General features: G+C 52.4%; 1 protein-coding gene across 1 annotated transcript; it reads left to right on the plus strand.

The window, feature by feature from the left end:
- The first annotated feature begins 3,783 nt into the window (after nucleotides 1-3,783).
- LOC128137893 (PHD finger protein 7-like) lies at nucleotides 3,784-7,124 on the plus strand. The gene is made up of 10 exons (XM_052779140.1): nucleotides 3,784-3,826; nucleotides 4,163-4,254; nucleotides 4,344-4,445; nucleotides 4,725-4,849; nucleotides 4,933-5,095; nucleotides 5,202-5,308; nucleotides 5,538-5,651; nucleotides 5,804-5,922; nucleotides 6,106-6,191; nucleotides 6,705-7,124. Exons 1-10 carry the CDS (start codon nucleotides 3,784-3,786, stop codon nucleotides 7,122-7,124), a joined length of 1,371 nt encoding a protein of 456 aa, XP_052635100.1.
- The last annotated feature ends 9,926 nt before the right edge of the window (nucleotides 7,125-17,050 follow it).

Genomic DNA, 17,050 nt, shown 5'->3' on the forward strand with positions numbered 1-17,050 from the left:
GTGGTGGGGCAAGTTCTGCTTAAAGACAAACCCTGCACAGCAAGGAACCAAGGTGAAAAGCCCATCAGCTCAGACATCAGCAACAGGAGGGGGAGGGCGTGCTGGAGGGTGCGCAGCTCCCTCTTCTGATAAGCTCTTCTGATACAAAGATCAAACAATGGCAGTGTCTGCAGGGAAGGAGAAGTTACTCCACAAACGACCCCCAAGCCCAAAGGCTCACAGCCTGCTCATTAACCTGGCCAGTTCGGGTGCCCGCCCGAAGGAGGGGCAACGATGATAAAAGGACACAAACTGAAGCCCCGGGTGCGCAAGCCCACCGCGACTGGACCCCTCGGCTGACCGGACCCCTCCGCTGACTGAACCAACGCTGGACGGACCCAGGACCGCTGAAATCTTTCTCTCTTCCTTTTTCTCTCTCTCTCTTCCTCTCTCTTTCCTTTTCCTTTGCCACAATCCCTACACCTCATCCGTTTCAAGATAGAAACCGCTGACCAAGTCAGAGACTAAGAGTAGATGCAGCCGCCCCGGGCCCTTCTCTGAGGAGGAGTCTGGAAAGCAAGGGGGTCTGCTCTGAACCTCCTGACTCAACGGGAGGGATCTCCCTGAATTCACGTATATGGTTACACGGTTTACAGAAGCAGTCTTATGCCAATTCCCGTTGTGAGAAACCCTGCCACCTGCTACCACGCCTCCCCAGTTCAGTTGGCTTCTGTCATGAATAAAATCTTTAACCGATCGTTTGGTGTCGTTTCACCTTAATTTAGCCCAAGGGAATTTCGAATTAAACACAACTCCCTGGTCTGTCCAGTCTGGGTCATGACAGGCCCTCACGGCTCGCCCCCCAAAATCACGCGCCCCGGCCCCAGTGACTTTTGACACGCTTCAACTCTCTCTCCTTCTTGACAAGGCTATAACCCATTGCCCATCCTCGTTGCCCAGGTGAGTGAGAATCGGGGCAAAGCGGCAAAGCTCCTTTTCTTGGAAAGCTGAGGTCGGTGTCACGTCTGTCTTTGTGACATGAAGAATTCTGCAGCTCGTGTTTCTACAGTAGCCAAAGGCCACTCCCCGTTCCCCAGCTCCGGGTCCTGTTCTCCAACGTGATTGCTGCTGCTGCACCAACTGAAGGCTTCCTTCCTGCAGAACAAGCCAAGACATCCCTTTTAAGAGAGACTGCAAACACCTGGTCAGGGACGTACTCCTCAGAGTTGAGGAGAGCCAGAGCAGTACCTGTTACTGAGGGCTTGAGTCCCGTCACGTGCCCTTTAGAGCAAAAAACCCACACGTGCTCTACGGCAAGGTAACAGGGGGCCTGGGAAATGTCAGTCATCCAAAAGGATTTCCCTCCCGTTGGAGACCAGCAAGTACCTTTCTAGTGCAGGAAGGAGAAGAGATTTGGTTGCAGAGTGACGGCTGAACAGCTCCGCGGAAGTTGGCGGAGAGCTGGAAGGCTGAATCAAAGAATAACGGTGACCAAAGCGCAAAGAGAATCCCCTGGGCTGGCTGTACAGATGTGAACAACCCTCTGCTCTTCAGGCAAACTACAGCTGGTCTTACGGTGTGTGCATTGAGCGCCTCCCTGACAGGCCTTGACGCAGCATGCGAGTCGATTCACTACAGTAGGGAGCAGCTGTCCTCTCTGAGGAAGGCAGGGGAACCCGGGAGACCCGATGGGCTTTCCTGCCAGCAAAGAGGCAATGAGGAAGGAAAGGAGGTAGAGAGGGTCCAAAAGAGAACTCGGTGGCAGCGCTTTGTCCTTCTGCTCTTGCCTGCCGTGACTGGGAAGACGTGAGGTCTAGACACGGCCGGAGCAGGCAGTGCTCTTCAGGGGGATTGCCATGTGAGCTCCCAGGCAGTCCCGAGCAACGGAGCTCAAAGGGAGCTGCCCCAAGCGCTGTGGTCGTGCACGGCCTCGCTCCGAACCGAGGTGCTTGTTCCCTGGCACCGCTCGCCTCTGTCGGCATCTAGCGAACGGAGCTCCGTAACGCCCTGGCGTCGGAAGGCCGAGCAAAATCTCAGCAAGCCTGCTGAGAAGGAAACCCTGAGGACCGGCGTTTGGCTTGGAAGGTGGCTGGCAGAAGAAGGTGGCTGAGGACACTCTAAAAGCAGCAGCCGAAGGAGGCAGCCTGGGAAGCCTCCAGTGCCTCTCAGCAGTGTCAGCCCGCTAGTATCGCAGAAGGGCTTCTGGGGGTTCCGGGTTTCTATCCTCGTCCCGAATTGCATTTCGGACCTGGGTTCTCCAGTCCTGGACTTGGCATTCCTTTTCGCCTGCTCTGGTTGGGCCTGAGACACCCTCTGGTTTTCGTCCTGGTGTCACGGGTGAATTAGTCAGAGAAGTCATCGCCGTGGGCTTAACTCGGAGGGTTTTATTAACGATGAAGCGATGATCAAGTGGTAATCGATCGATGATCGAATGAAGATCACGTGGTCATCAAGTGGTGATTAAGCGATAACTGAATGGTAATTAGAATCACAGCATCCTTTAGGTTGGAAAAGACCCTTAAGATCATCGAGTCCAACCGTTAACCTAACACTGCCAAGTCCACCGCTAACCCGTGTCCCTAAGCGCCACACCTACACGTCTTTTCGACGCCTCCGGGGATGGCGACTCAACCGCTTCCCTGGGCAGCCCGTTCCAGCGCTTGACAAGCCTCGGCCCATCGATCCAGCCCGTCCAGATCCCTCTGGAGAGCCTTTCCAGCCTCCAACAGATCAACGCTCCCACCCACCACCTCCGAAGCTGCCCCACAGCCACTCGCAGTTTCCTACCCCACCACGGAAAGGCTCACGCTGACTCTGAAAGGCAGTTCCTTGCCACGGAAAAAGGCCATTTCCGCCGTGACTCCCCAGCTTGCGGTCCCACCGCCAGAAAGTGCCGGAGGCAGCACATCGCCGAAGCGCTAAGGAGTCCTCAGGCCCTTGTTGGGCCGCCTTAGACCTTAGGCCCTTGTTGGGCCACCTGCGACTCTGAGGTGCCGCCCTGAGGTCCCGTGCTGTGCCCCGGCCACCCACCGCCTCTGAGCGGATGGCACGTGTGAGCCCAGGCCAGGCTCCAAGGTCGCTCCTGTCCCCTGTGCCGGGGAGCCCGGCACCGGAGGCAGTACTTGCGACGCAGCCTTACCGGCGCGGCGCAGAGGGGAAGGATCACCTTCCCCGACCTGCTGGCAGCGCTCCCCGTGCCGGGGGCAGGAGCACAGAGTTCCCTCGGCCAGGGCTGGAGCCCTGGAGTCGCGCTGCCCCAACAGCACCTTTCGGCCAACAGCGTCCCCCTCGACGGCTGCCCCGGGGGACCCGGCATCGGACTCTGCACTCGCTGCAGGAGCAGCCGCCCCGGTGACGTGGGTGCCGAGGGCTCGGGCCCCCGCCTCGGCACGTCGCAGCCACCCCTGTGAGGCGGTGGCCGCCTCAGAGCGGGCGGCGGGTGGCCGAGGGCGTCCCTGCCCGTAGTTGGGGCGCACGCAGGCCAGCGGTGCTGATGTCACAGTGGCCACCGTGACCCGCGGGGGCAAGCCCACAAAAAGGAGCGCTGGGCACAGGCCGTCCGTCAGTGCGACCTGGCGAGGTGAGGAGAGGGCAGGGGAGGGACGGGGCTTGTGCGGGGCTGCCGAGGGAGGAGGGGGGCCCCAGGCCTCGGGGCGCTGGGCCTGCGCTGCAAGCTCACCCGCCTCTGGCTTCTCCCTCGCCCGCGCCCTGCTTCTCCCTCAGAGTCAGCAGAGGAGCATTTGGAGGAGACGCCCGGCGTTGCTGGGACAGGGACTCTCCAGACGCTCGCCGTTGACGTGCGCCATGTCCGCGAGGAAGCAGAAGGCCCCCGGCTCCATGGAGCAGGGTGAGAGCAAAGTAGCCCTCCCGCAGCGTAGCAGAGGGCTTGTCGGGGCGGTCAGCGTGGGGCCGAGAGCGGTGGCAGGGGGAGGCAGGAGCTCCCCGACGACCACCCCGGGGCAGGGCCCCTCCTGTCCTCAGCCAGCGGGGCCCAGGCTGGGCAGTGGGCACCTGCTGGGACCCCCGTGCCTGCAATGCCCCCTTCCTCTCCAAGGCCTCCAGCCCTGCCCATCAGCCGGCTCGGCAGGGGCAGAGCAGGCCCTTGGGGGCAATCCCTCAGGGACGCTTCCCCCGGCCCCGCAGAGGTGCTCATTCCCAGTGGCGTTTGCTCTCTCCCCTCCAGCATGCCTGCTGTGTCGCCGGGCAGAGGCTGACCCGGCTGTCTGCGGGGCCAAACTGGAGAAGCAAGGGCTCTGTGCCCATGTGTTTTGCCTGGTGAGTTACGCCGGGGCTCCCTCCAGCTTTCCGACAGGCAGTCCCTGCCACGCTCTCCTCAGCAGCTCCTCCTCTTTTCTCTACTGCAGCTTTTTGCCAACGAGCTTTTTCAGCAAGGGGGCAGGGAAGTAGGACTCATGGGATTTCTCCCCGAGGATATTCGACGTGCAGTCGCGCGGGCAGCGCGGAAGGTGAGCACCTGACAAGGCCGGGGAGATCTGTGCCGGGAGAGGTTTGCGGGAGCCTAGCCCAGACCCGAGAGAGAAATCCCAGCCCTTCCAGCCGGCTCTGGGACAGGAGTCTTGCTCCCAGCAGCTCCACAGAGGCTCCAGCACAGGAGCCTCGTCCGACAGGCGCATCTGCGGGGTGTGACCCGGCAGCGGCCACATCCTGCGCCCTGCCCGGAGGCGTGGGGCTGGCCGTGGCGGCCCTGAGGCTGCTGCTGATGGGGGCTGCTCTGCTCTTTCCAGCACTGCTTCGTCTGTGGCGAGAGCGGGGCCGCCATCTCCTGCTGGCAGAGGAGCTGCGACCGCAGCTTCCATCTCCCCTGTGCCGCGGAGGGTGGATGCGTCACCCAGTACGCTCTTCAGTACAGGTACCTCCTCTCCCCTCCTCGCTGCCACCCGGGGAAGGAGCCAGCGCTTCTCACCTCGCCCATCCCTTTCCTCTTGCCCCCAGCGCCTTCTGCTGGCAGCACCGCCCAGAGCAGGCAGTGGAGGCGGCTCCGGAGGAGAACACCACCTGCCTCATCTGCCTGGACCTTGTGGAGGAGAGAAAGTCCTACGGCACCATGGTGTGCCCAGCGTGCAAACACGCCTGGTTCCACAGGGGCTGCATCCAGGCAGGAGCCGTTCCCTCGCCCCCGGGGTTCCCTCGCCCCCGGCGCACGGCAGGCGCTCGGCAGCACCAGGGCCTCGCTCATGCTCCTTATGTTTCTCCTCCTGCAGGGACAGGCTCTGTGCGCCGGCATTTCTTGCTTCCAGTGCCCCCTCTGTAGAGATAAGGAGCTATTTCTCTTGGAAATGCTCACCATGGGGATCCGAATCCCCTCCAGGTCGGTGCCCTTCTGGCCGGCTCACAAGACAGGAGGCTGCAAGCGCTGTGCCGCCCGCGCCAGGGGCTGCCCCAGCAGTCCTTCCTGGCCCTCCGCTGTCCCGCGAGTCTGGGCTTCAGCTTCACGGGGGAGCTGGAAACAGGGCAGGGCAGAGGGGGCGAGCAGGGACGCCCTGCATCTCCCTTATGCCGGGGCAGCAGGGGCTCATCCATTTTCCTTTCTCCATCAGACTGCCATCGTGGGAGAACAGGCGTGCATACGCAGCACTAAGTGAGAGGCACAGCCGCTGCGATGCCAGGGAGTGCCTTTGTCCAGGAGGCAGGGAGCAGGCAGAGGAAGAGGGGTAAGTTGCCAAAGCTGCACCCCGGGGCTCTGTACGGGAAGCCTGTCTCGCCAAGGGCTCGAAGCGCAAGGACTGAGACCGAGAGCTCGGCCGGACAATCCCGTGCTGCGGTCACTTTGTCCTCACAGCCATGAACCCCTTTGCTTCCCCAGGCCCTGGCAACTGCTCCTGTGCTGCTCCTGCGCTGCCGAGGGCACCCACAGACGCTGCTCCGACTTGAGGAGCAGCACGGCCAGCTGGGAGTGCGACGCGTGTGCTGGCCTGGGCACCGGTAAGAGGCAAAGCACCCGCCTGCCCCTGGGCTGGGGCCAGGGGCCAGGCAAGGCCTGGCAGCGGGAGCCCAGGGTGGGCCTGGCAGAGCCTCTCTGCTCTAGGAGGGCTGGGGGCACCGCTCTGGCCTATCCTGCCCCGGGCCTGGGGGCCGTGCCCTTGACCTTCCTGCTTCCCCTTACAGCCTCCAGTGCCAGCTCGGAGCTCGCCGGCCCCAGCACTGCCAGCCAGGCAGGATCGGGGCCTTCCCACGGCTCGCCGGCACCCGACGCCAGCAGCCCCAGCACCGCCAGCCAGCTGCCAGCGGGGTCCTCCTGCGGCTCCCCACCGCCGGAGACCAGCAGCCCCGGCACCGCCAGCCAGGCGGCATCAGGGTTCTCCTGCGGCTCCCCGCCACTTCAGGGCAGCAGCCGCTCCAGCCCCCCTGGGCCCGTGCGGATGCGAGACCGCTCCCGCTTGCAACGCCGGGAGCAACATCCCTACAGCCGGCCCGGAAGACGCCGTGACAGGAGCCGTGCGCCAGCACCAAGTGCCGAGAGCAGCACCCCCAGCCAGGCGGCGCTGGGGCCGTCCCACAGCTCCCCAGCACCCGACGCCAGCAGCCCCAGCACCGCCAGCCAGCTGCCAGCGGGGTCCTCCTGCGGCTCCCCACCGCCGGAAACCAGCAGCCCCAGCACTGGGAGCCAGGCGGCGTTCGGGCCACCCCACGGCTCCCTGGCACCGCAGACCAGCAGCCCCGCCGATGCGGCATCAGGGCCGTCCCAAGGCTCCCCAGTGCTTCAGGGCAGCAGCCGCGCCAGCCCCCCTGGGCCCGACCGCGTGCGAAACAGCTCCCGCTTGCGACGCCGGGCCCAACATCCCTACAGCCGGCCCGGAAGACGCCGTGACAGGAGCCGTGCGCCAGCACCAAGTGCCGAGAGCAGCACCCCCAGCCAGGCGGCGCTGGGGCCGTCCCACAGCTCCCCGGCACCCGAGACCAGCAGCCCCAGCACCGCCAGCCAGCTGCCAGCGGGGTCCTCCTGCGGCTCCCCAGCGCTCGAGAGCAGCAGAAGCTCCAGCCCCCCTGGGCCCGTGCGGATGCGAGACCGCTCCCGCTTGCAACGCCGGGCCCAACATCCCTACAGCCGGCCCGGACGCCGCCGCGGGACCAGCCGTGCGCCATCCCCGAGCGCTGGTCCTGATCCCCCTCCACCCGTACAATAAAGCTGGCCGTTAATCTCTGCGCTGGGACATTCCACGCTCATTCGTCGGCTTCCTCCTCCTCCACCTCTCCCTTTCTTGGGGGGCAGCCTTAGGGGCTGGGCCCAGAGCGTCGTCTTCTCCCTGGCGGTTGGCAGCACCTTCCCCAGACCTCCCTCCTCGCGGGCTGGCCTTGGCCGGCTGCCCCGCGCCATGGCCGTGGGCTTCGGGTCTCTGCCCCCACCCCCGGGAGGGTGGCCCGGCACGGCCCAGTCGGCGCCACCGCCCGTCTCCGGCAACGTGGGCTGTGCCCCCCCCAGCCGGCACGGCCCTCACGGCTCGCCCCCCAAAATCACGCGCCCCGGCCCCAGCGACTTTTGACACGCTTCATCTCTCTCTCCTTCTCGACAAGGCTATAACCCATTTCCCATCCTCGTTGCCCAGGTGAGTGAGAATCGGGGCAAAGTGGCAAAGCTCCTTTTCTTGGAAAGCTGAGGTCGGTGTTGTGAGAGACTGAATGTCTCAAACGTTGTGGTGGGGCAAGTTCTGCTTAAAGACAAACCCTGCACAGCAAGGAACCAAGGTGAAAAGCCCATCAGCTCAGACATCAGCAACAGGAGGGGGAGGGCGTGCTGGAGGGTGCGCAGCTCCCTCTTCTGATAAGCTCTTCTGATACAAAGATCAAACAATGGCAGTGTCTGCAGGGAAGGAGAAGTTACTCCACAAACGACCCCCAAGCCCAAAGGCTCACAGCCTGCTCATTAACCTGGCCAGTTCGGGTGCCCGCCCGAAGGAGGGGCAACGATGATAAAAGGACACAAACTGAAGCCCCGGGTGCGCAAGCCCACCGGGACTGGACCCCTCGGCTGACCGGACCCCTCCGCTGACTGAACCAACGCTGGACGGACCCAGGACCGCTGAAATCTTTCTCTCTTCCTTTTTCTCTCTCTGTCTTCCTCTCTCTTTCCTTTTCCTTTGCCACAATCCCTACACCTCATCCGTTGCAAGATATCAACCGTTGACCAAGTCTGAGACTAAGAGCAGATGCAGCCGCCCCGGGCCCTTCTCTGAGGAGGAGTCTGGAAAGCAAGGGGGTCTGCTCTGAACCTCCTGACTCAACGGGAGGGATCTCCTTATTCCCTGAATTCATGTATATGTTTACACGGTTTACAGAAGCAGTCTTATGCCAATTCCCGTTGTGAGAAACCCTGCCACCTACTACCACGCCTCCCCAGTTCGGTTGGCTTCTGTCATGAATAAAATCTTTAACCGATCGTTTGGTGTCGTTTCACCTTAATTTAGCCCGAGGGAATTTCGAATTAAACACGACTCCCTGGCCTGTCCAGTCTGGGTCGTGACATTTTTTGGCGTAGTCGGCAGGATTCCCTGGGTGTTGCTAAAGCGATCGTTGGGACCAGGTCCTTACTGTGACCCCTCTCTGAGAGGAGTCATACCCAAGGGGAAATAGTCCTCAGAGGACTTAATAATCTGATTTGGTTGCGGTCTCCCTGGGAGGTCCGAGTGTAGAGACAGTCCTCATGTTGCCGAAATCCGGAATAAAACTCCTTAACAGCAATGAGAAGTTAAGAAGCAGGCACTCCTTTATTGCAGCGCTGGGCACACGGGGGATCGCTCCACCTACCGTGTGCACCTGTCTTGTCTAACGATACAGTTAAATACACACCTGTTATACATATTCATTAAGTTTCTGGGAAATGTTATACATAATCATCAACTTTCCAGTAAATCATTAGCATATGTATATGTCTCTTCACGCAGGCGCAGCAAAGGTCTCTGGTGGTCTTCAGAAGCCCTCTGGTGGTCTTTCATAGTCTTCCTCACTTGTCCGCTTCTTGACCTCCTTTAGCTGATTCTGCGCAGTATGATTCTCATCACTATCTATATTAGTTTGCATAAAAATGTATACTATGTTCTCTTTTGAAATCCAACCTTTTCAATGAGTGGTCTTCCAGTTTGTTATCAAAATGGGAAAGGTAGGGAGTTTCCAAGAAGCAGATCTTCTTGGCTTCTTAAAAGAAAATATAAGCCAACGATAATCAGCTAAAAGTGCAGTACTGCACATTCTTTAAGTTCTTTATCTACTATAGTTACACACCACAACTCTCTATTCCTAATATTTCAGCTGTAATCAGATTTGATTTCTTTTAAAATGTAACATTTCCCCCCTTTGAAAGTTTTGAAAGTCATTTCAATACTTTCACTATAATTTTACTGATCAGTTACTATATATTGGAGGAGGTTCTGGGATTATTTGTTCATTTTGTTGTTTTGCAACAGCTTGGACGATCATGTGATTAAAAGAAGTTTCACGAGTCAAACGTGTTAGCCGATTCATCATTCTCCAGGTTAGGATATATAATATTGCTGACAGAGTCAAACTGATCAACACCAATATCAAAAGAACCACGATGGGGTGACACAACTTGTTCAGGATGCCCGTAGCAGGAGGTGACCATCCGAAAAGTGTGTCCCACCATTTATGTTCTGCATCTTTTTGCACTCTTTCAAAAATTCGGTGTATTTCTTTCACATTGTTATGAACAGTTATTAAGGTTTTCTGTCCATTTTTCCTAATTTTTCCAAAATCTCAACTAAATCCTTGTGTTGTAGTAACTGTTTTACCAAAGCGAGATTCATTCCGATGGATATAGGTAGTAATTCATGAATCAACATGTAGTTAGATTGCAAAAGTTGGTGAGACGTGACCGGCGTCGAATAGGAAAAGTCACATCCAACAATCTTACACAGCCTTTGCCGATATATATAAGTACTGTTTCAGGGTTTTCATTAGGATGAATCTCAAAATGGCAAATATTTTGTTCAGTATCTAAACAAATATCTTGTGCCCCAATTGCATTACCTTCACAAACAAATCCTTGTTGTTCCCGTACAATGCGAGATTCCAAATTAACAGTTTGCCATTTTTCATTCACCTTTCGGGCCCATACTCTATGTTCAAAAGGATAGAGTATAGTTCCGTTGTGGTTCAACCTTAATGCAATAATGGGATAAACTGGGTATATGGTAGCATTATATACAGTAAGTACAAAAGTTGTAGCTGTGTTTGTAACGGGATCATAAGTAAAGTTTACCAGGTTCCACCAGGATTGGAGTTCCCTCTCAAAATCAGTGGTACTGTCCCAAATTATTTTCCGAATTTCAGTGAGGAGAATGCCTTCTTCACCTTCTCTTATAATTGAGGCGGCTACCGACTGCATCTATATTTGAGCCTGGATACAACTGAGAGCCAAAGAGAGGTTATTTTGGACCACCCCAAGTGCATCAGTAATCAATTCGTGGTCCCTTACATTTACCTCTTCCCATTTTGGTAATATATTGGACAACAGCCACTGGTTGGTCCCCAAAGCCAATAACGAGGATCGTAAAGGTTGTTGTCATTTGGCCAAATCACTAATTGAAATAGCCAACTTGTTCATTATTACTTCTGAGTCGATGCTATTTAAAACTCCCAATCCTGTTCCCAAAACACCGGTTAGGTCTCTCCGTGTTCTTCTCATGGAAAGAGGTTGTTTTTGCAGCCAGGTTGTCCATCCCTCGTAAGAAGTCTTTAGGAAAGGTGAGCAAGCTGGCTGAATGTCTGAAACATTGTTCTGCATCAACAATTCAACTCGTTTGAGAGACTATGTCGGGTTAAGTAACATTTGTTGTAGGCTCGTATTTCTGATCACATACGGTCCAATCTTAAAGATTTGGGGGTTAAGTACAACAACTGGTTGGGTAGTAGGTATTGTAACATCTATTTTAAATCCTCCTCAGTATTTAGTATTATTTTTACCACACATGACTTTCTAAGAATATTGTACAGTAGTTAAATTTAACCAACAGTCTAGATTTTGATTTTTACACAACAAAATAGGGTCATATGGTCCAATCCCATAACTATTTGTGGATTCAATGTGAGATTCAGTGATCAGTCTACATCTTATTGGGACGTTATCTCTTTGTATCACCGTAAAAGAGGGTATAACTTCATCTTTGTCAGTTAGCGGGAAGAGGGTATCTATGTCATTGTGCGTGACTGCTGCAACAAGCATCACTAGAGGCCTAGTTACAGCATTCATTTTGAATTTAAATGTTAGGCCTGATAGTTCTCCTATCGGTGGATTAGATCGCCAATTGCACACCACATAGACTGGTTTGGTCAAAGTGAAATTGTACCAACAATCTCCTTGTTCCTTTGGTAATGTAATAGTTTTTGTAGGAATTAATGCCATTTGTAGGGCATTCTTTTTGGCTGCTTCCTTAGTTGATTTATCTGCTAATCTGTTCCTTATAATCTCTTTTGTATTCCCTGATTGATGTGTTTTACAGTGCATGATTGCTACTGCAGTTGGTTTCCAAACTGCTTGTAATAAATGTAAAATCTCCTCTTTATATTTAATGTTGGACCCCTGAGAGGATAATAATCCTCTTTCCTTCCATAAAATCCCATGGACATGGACCACACCAAATGCATATTTCGAATCAGTCCAAATATTCACTTTCTTTTCTTCACTCAATTCTGGAGCCCTTGTCAAAGCCACTAATTCCGCCTTCTGAGCTGAAGCTGTGCTTGGCAAAGCATTGGCTTCTCTAACTGATTTTGCAGTTGTTACTGCATATCCTGCGTAGCGGATTCCATTTTCAACAAAACTGCTACCATCTGTGTACAATTCCCAGTCCGGATTGTCCATAGGTACATCCTTCAGATCCTCTCGACTGGAATATACATACTCAATGGTAGTCAGGCAATCATGTTCCAGTTGTCCTTCTTCCTGTACAGAACTCAAAAAGACTGCAGGATTAGTCAAATTAGTGGTTTTCACAAGTACATCATCTTGCTCCATCAAAATTACCTGATATTTCATCATTCTGCTTGGGGAGAGCCAATGGCCCCCCTTTTGCTCTAACACTGATATCACCATATGGGGTACATATACCACCATCGTCCTTCCCAAAGTCAATTTTCGGGCCTCCTGTATTATCATCGCAGTGGCTGCTACTGCTCTCAAACAAGCAGGCCAGCCTTTACTTACAAAGTCCAATTGTTTGGAAAAGTATCCAACCGGTCGCTTCCAACTTCCCATCTTCTGAGTCAGCACTCCCAGTGCAAGGTGTTGTTTCTCATGTACAAATAACTGGAAGTCTTTAGTCAGATCCGGAAGTCCCAGGGCTGGTGCTGTCATCAGGGCCTGTTTTAGATTCTTGAAAGCTCTCTGCTGATCTGGACCCCATTCAAATGGTGGACCTTTAAGAGCTTCATATAAAGGTTTAGCCAACAGACCATAGTTCGTTATCCATAGCCGACACCACCCAGTCATTCCCAAGAAGGTTCTCAATTCGTGGGTATTTCTCGGCTCCGGGATACTGCAAATTGCTTCTTTGCGGTCTGTTCCCAACTGTCTTTGCCCTTGTGAGATTTCAAAACCCAGATATATCACAGTCTGTTTTGCTATCTGGGCCTTAGTTCTAGAGACTTTGTATCCGCTTAACCCCAAAAAGTTTAAAAGATCAATTGTTACCTTTATACACGCTGGTCTCTCCTCTGTTGCTATCAATATGTCGTCTACATACTGTAGGAGCAAATGTCCAGGTTTGGGACCATCTCCTTTCCACATCTCAAGTTCTTTTGCTAATTGGCTCCCCAAAATTGTTGGACTGTTCTTGAATCCTTGCGGCCATCTTGTCCATGTCAGTTGTGGTTCTCGTCCTGTTTTTGGATTTTCTCACTTGAAAGCAAATAATTTTCGACTTCCTTCTTCCAGGGGTACACAAAAGAAAGCATCCTTTAAATCAAGCACTGTAAACCACTGGTAATTTTCCCCTAGAGCTGTTAAAAGTGTACATGGATTGGCCACTACAGGATGTATGTCTTTCACTATCTGATTTATCGCCCTCAGATCCTGTACTAATCTATATTCTCCTGATGGCTTTTTCACTGGTAAAATTGGAGTATTATATTCAGATTCACACTCTTCTAAGATTCCATATTCCAAAAATTTATCAATTAATTTCTTGATTCCCAATCTAGCCTCAGGTTTAACTGGATACTGCTTTAATCTCACTGGTCTCACATTTTCCTTCAGTTCTACTTTTACAGGCTGTGTCATTTTAGATTTTCCAGGTATCTCTGTGTTCCAAACTGTAGGGATCACAGCATCATCAACTTCTTGCGGCATCTCCTGAATCTTAACCTTCTCCTGTATCATCAATATTTCTCCTGTCTTTGATTCTGGTATTTTTAAAAGAATTTCTCCTCCCTCAAAAGCTATCTGTGCATTCACTTTGGATAACAAATCTCGACCCAACAGGGGTATCGGACATTCTGGTACACACAAAAATTCATGTGTAATTGCTTTATTTCCAAATTTGAAATCAAGGGGTTGAAAGGATGGTCTATTTTCCTGTTTCCCAGTCGTTCCAATTATGTTCGCTGTTTTATTTCCCAATTTCCTTTTATAAGTATTCAAAACAGAATATACTGCTCCCGTATCAACTAAAAATTCAACTTTATCATTTCTCAGCTTAATTGTAACCAGAGGTTCAGCTGGGTTCCCCTCCGGTCCCCTTCATTCATTTAAAGTCATCATTTTTGCAGCCTCTTGCTGACTTGTTTGCAGTTTAGGGTAATCCTTGTTCCAATGTCCATCCTCCTTACAATATGCACACCGATTCATTCCTAGGGGTGTATTAGGTTCCCAGTTACCAAAGTTTCTAAAACCTCCTCTTCCCTGAGCTCGTCTTCTTCCTCTTGTTGTATTCCCTGTTAAGACAGCTATTAATCTACTGTCTCTGATCTTTGTTTTTCTTTTTTTTTTTCTTTTCTTTGTTTTTCTTCCTTCTCTTAATTATTATAGACTTTCCATGCTGTTTCTAACATTTTATTTAAATTTCTTGAATCCTCTCCCTCCAATTTTTGGACTTTTTGCCTTATATCAGGTGCTGACTGCCTCATAAAAAAAATCAAAGCCAATTTTTGTTTTTCTGCCTCTGTCTCCAGTTTCAAATCAGTATATTTTCTAGCGGTTTCCTTCAATTTTTCCAAAAACACAGAGAGAGATTCATTTTTATCTTGCTTTATCTCATATAATTTAGACCAATTCAAAGCTTTCGGCATTGCATGCTTTATTTCATACAATACCTATTTTTGATATCGAGTTAACCTTCTCCTGTGTACAGGGTCATTTGGATTCCACTGGGGATCTCCCGAAGGAAAACTCAAAACTCTGTTCCAAAGTTCCAGAGAGCATTTCATTCATAAGTGCTGCCTCTGCTTGTGCTTTTCCAGTTTTATTACCATCTGTTTTTCAGTACTATCCAATAAATTATTCTCCCTGACTCAATACTCCTTTCCCGTGAATGTGAGGGAGAGAGATCCTGCTCCTTCCTTGGTGGGGTTATTTCTAATTCTAGTTCCATTTTATCTTCTTTTGGTACCGTACATTTAATGTATCTCTTTCCAATATCACAAGCTGAACAACAACTCTTAGTTTTCTTATTTTCTGAAGTTAATGTCATCACCAAATTGTCTCGACTAATTAACTTGCATTCTTTTTACCAATCCGTTTTCTGTCTCAAATAAAAGAACAGATCCACATATGGCACTTTACTCCATTTACCCTCTCTCCTACAAAATAACATTAACTGTAATATAGTATTATAACTTAAAGTTCCGTTCGTTGGGCATTTTTCCTGATCTTTCAAAACATACAAAGGCCACCGATGATTGCAATATTCAATCATTTGACTTTTACGTAAATCATCATGTAATTCACTCCAATGTGTCACTAAACTTCCCAATGGTGATGTTTTCGGTATCTTTTCATCAGTAGTTATATTTCCCATACTCTTACTCTTAAATAATTTGGCTAATGCCATTATACTTATATCAAATACCAAATGCACCAAATATCAACTATCAAAGTTCCAAATATTAATAACCAAATATCAAATATCAAATACCAAATACTAAATATCAAATACCAAATACCAAATACCAAATACCAAATATCAAATATCAAATATCAAATACCAAATATCAAATACCAAATACCAAACAAATGCAAATGACAATTGTCCCAAATACACAAATGTCCAACCCAGCAGTAGCTTTCGCTTATGACTTACGGGCAGACGCCTAGGCTTCTACACAAACGGGTACCTTCTGAGCCCCAACCCTGCGAAGCTTTCGCCGCGCCTTACGGGCAGGCTATCCAAACAAATTCCAAAGAAGAAGTGCCTTACCCTTTCTCCAGGGAACGTTGCGAGGAGCTTTAGGAGTCGAGAGCGATGGTTCCCCCCCGAGAATCCCTCGGTGCCGGCTGGAGTTCGATCACCACTCGATCTCGTCCAGTCTCACTCGCAAGGTCCCATCTGGGTCGCCAAAACTGTTGCCGAAATCCGGAATAAAACTCCTTAACAGCAATGAGAAGTTAAGAAGCAGGCACTCCTTTATTGCAGCGCTGGGCACACGGGGGATCGCTCCACCTATCGTGTGCACCTGTCTTGTCTAACGATACAGTTAAATACACACCTGTTATACATATTCATTAAGTTTCTGGGAAATGTTATACGTAATCATCAACTTAATCGTAAACACGACTCCCTGGTCTGTCCAGTCTGGGTCATGACAGGCCCTCACGGCTCGCCCCCCAAAATCACGTGCCCCGGCCCCAGCGACTTTTGACACGCTTCAACTCTCTCTCCTTCTCGACAAGGCTATAACCCATTTCCCATCCTCGTTGCCCAGGTGAGTGAGAATCGGGGCAAAGCGGCAAAGCTCCTTTTCTTGGAAAGCTGAGGTCGGTGTCACGTCTGTCTTTGTGACATGAAGAATTCTGCAGCTTGTGTTTCTACAGTAGCCAAAGGCCATTCCCCGTTCCCCAGCTCCGGGTCCTGTTCTCCAACGTGATTGCTGCTGCTGCACCAACTGAAGGCTTCCTTCCTGCAGAACAAGCCAAGACATCCTTTTTAAGAGAGACTGCAAACACCTGGTCAGGAACGTACTCCTCAGAGTTGAGGAGAGCCAGAGCAGTACCTGTTACTGAGGGCTTGAGTCCCGTCACGTGCCCTTTAGAGCAAAAAACCCACACGTGCTCTACGGCAAGGTAACAGGGGGCCTGGGAAATGTCAGTCATCCAAAAGGATTTCCCTCCCGTTGGAGACCAGCAAGTACCTTTCTAGTGCAGGAAGGAGAAGAGATTTGGTTGCAGAGTGACGGCTGAACAGCTCCGCGGAAGTTGGCGGAGAGCTGGAAGGCTGAATCAAAGAATAACGGTGACCAAAGCGCAAAGAGAATCCCCTGGGCTGGCTGTACAGATGTGAACAACCCTCTGCTCTTCAGGCAAACTACAGCTGGTCTTACGGTGTGTGCATTGAGCGCCTCCCTGACAGGCCTTGACGCAGCATGCGAGTCGATTCACTACAGTAGGGAGCAGCTGTCCTCTCTGAGGAAGGCAGGGGAACCCGGGAGACCCGATGGGCTTTCCTGCCAGCAAAGAGGCAATGAGGAAGGCAAGGAGGTAGAGAGGGTCCAAAAGAGAACTCGGTGGCAGCGCTTTGTCCTTCTGCTCTTGCCTGCCGTGACTGGGAAGACGTGAGGTCTAGACACGGCCAGAGCAGGCAGTGCTCTTCAGGGGGATTGCCATGTGAGCTCCCAGGCAGTCCCGAGCAACGGAGCTCAAAGGGAGCTGCCCCAAGAGCTGTGGTCGTGCACGGCCTCGCTCCGAACCGAGGTGCTTGTTCCCTGGCACCGCTCGCCTCTGTCGGCATCTAGGGAACGGAGCTCCGTAACGCCCTGGCGTCGGAAGGCCGAGCAAAATCTCAGCAAGCCTGCTGAGAAGGAAACCCTGAGGACCGGCGTTTGGCTTGGAAGGTGGCTGGCAGAAGAAGGTGGCTGAGGACACTCTAAAAGCAGCAGCTGAAGGAGG

This window comes from Harpia harpyja, chromosome Z (assembly GCF_026419915.1).
Source record: "Harpia harpyja isolate bHarHar1 chromosome Z, bHarHar1 primary haplotype, whole genome shotgun sequence".
NCBI lineage: Eukaryota > Metazoa > Chordata > Aves > Accipitriformes > Accipitridae > Harpia > Harpia harpyja.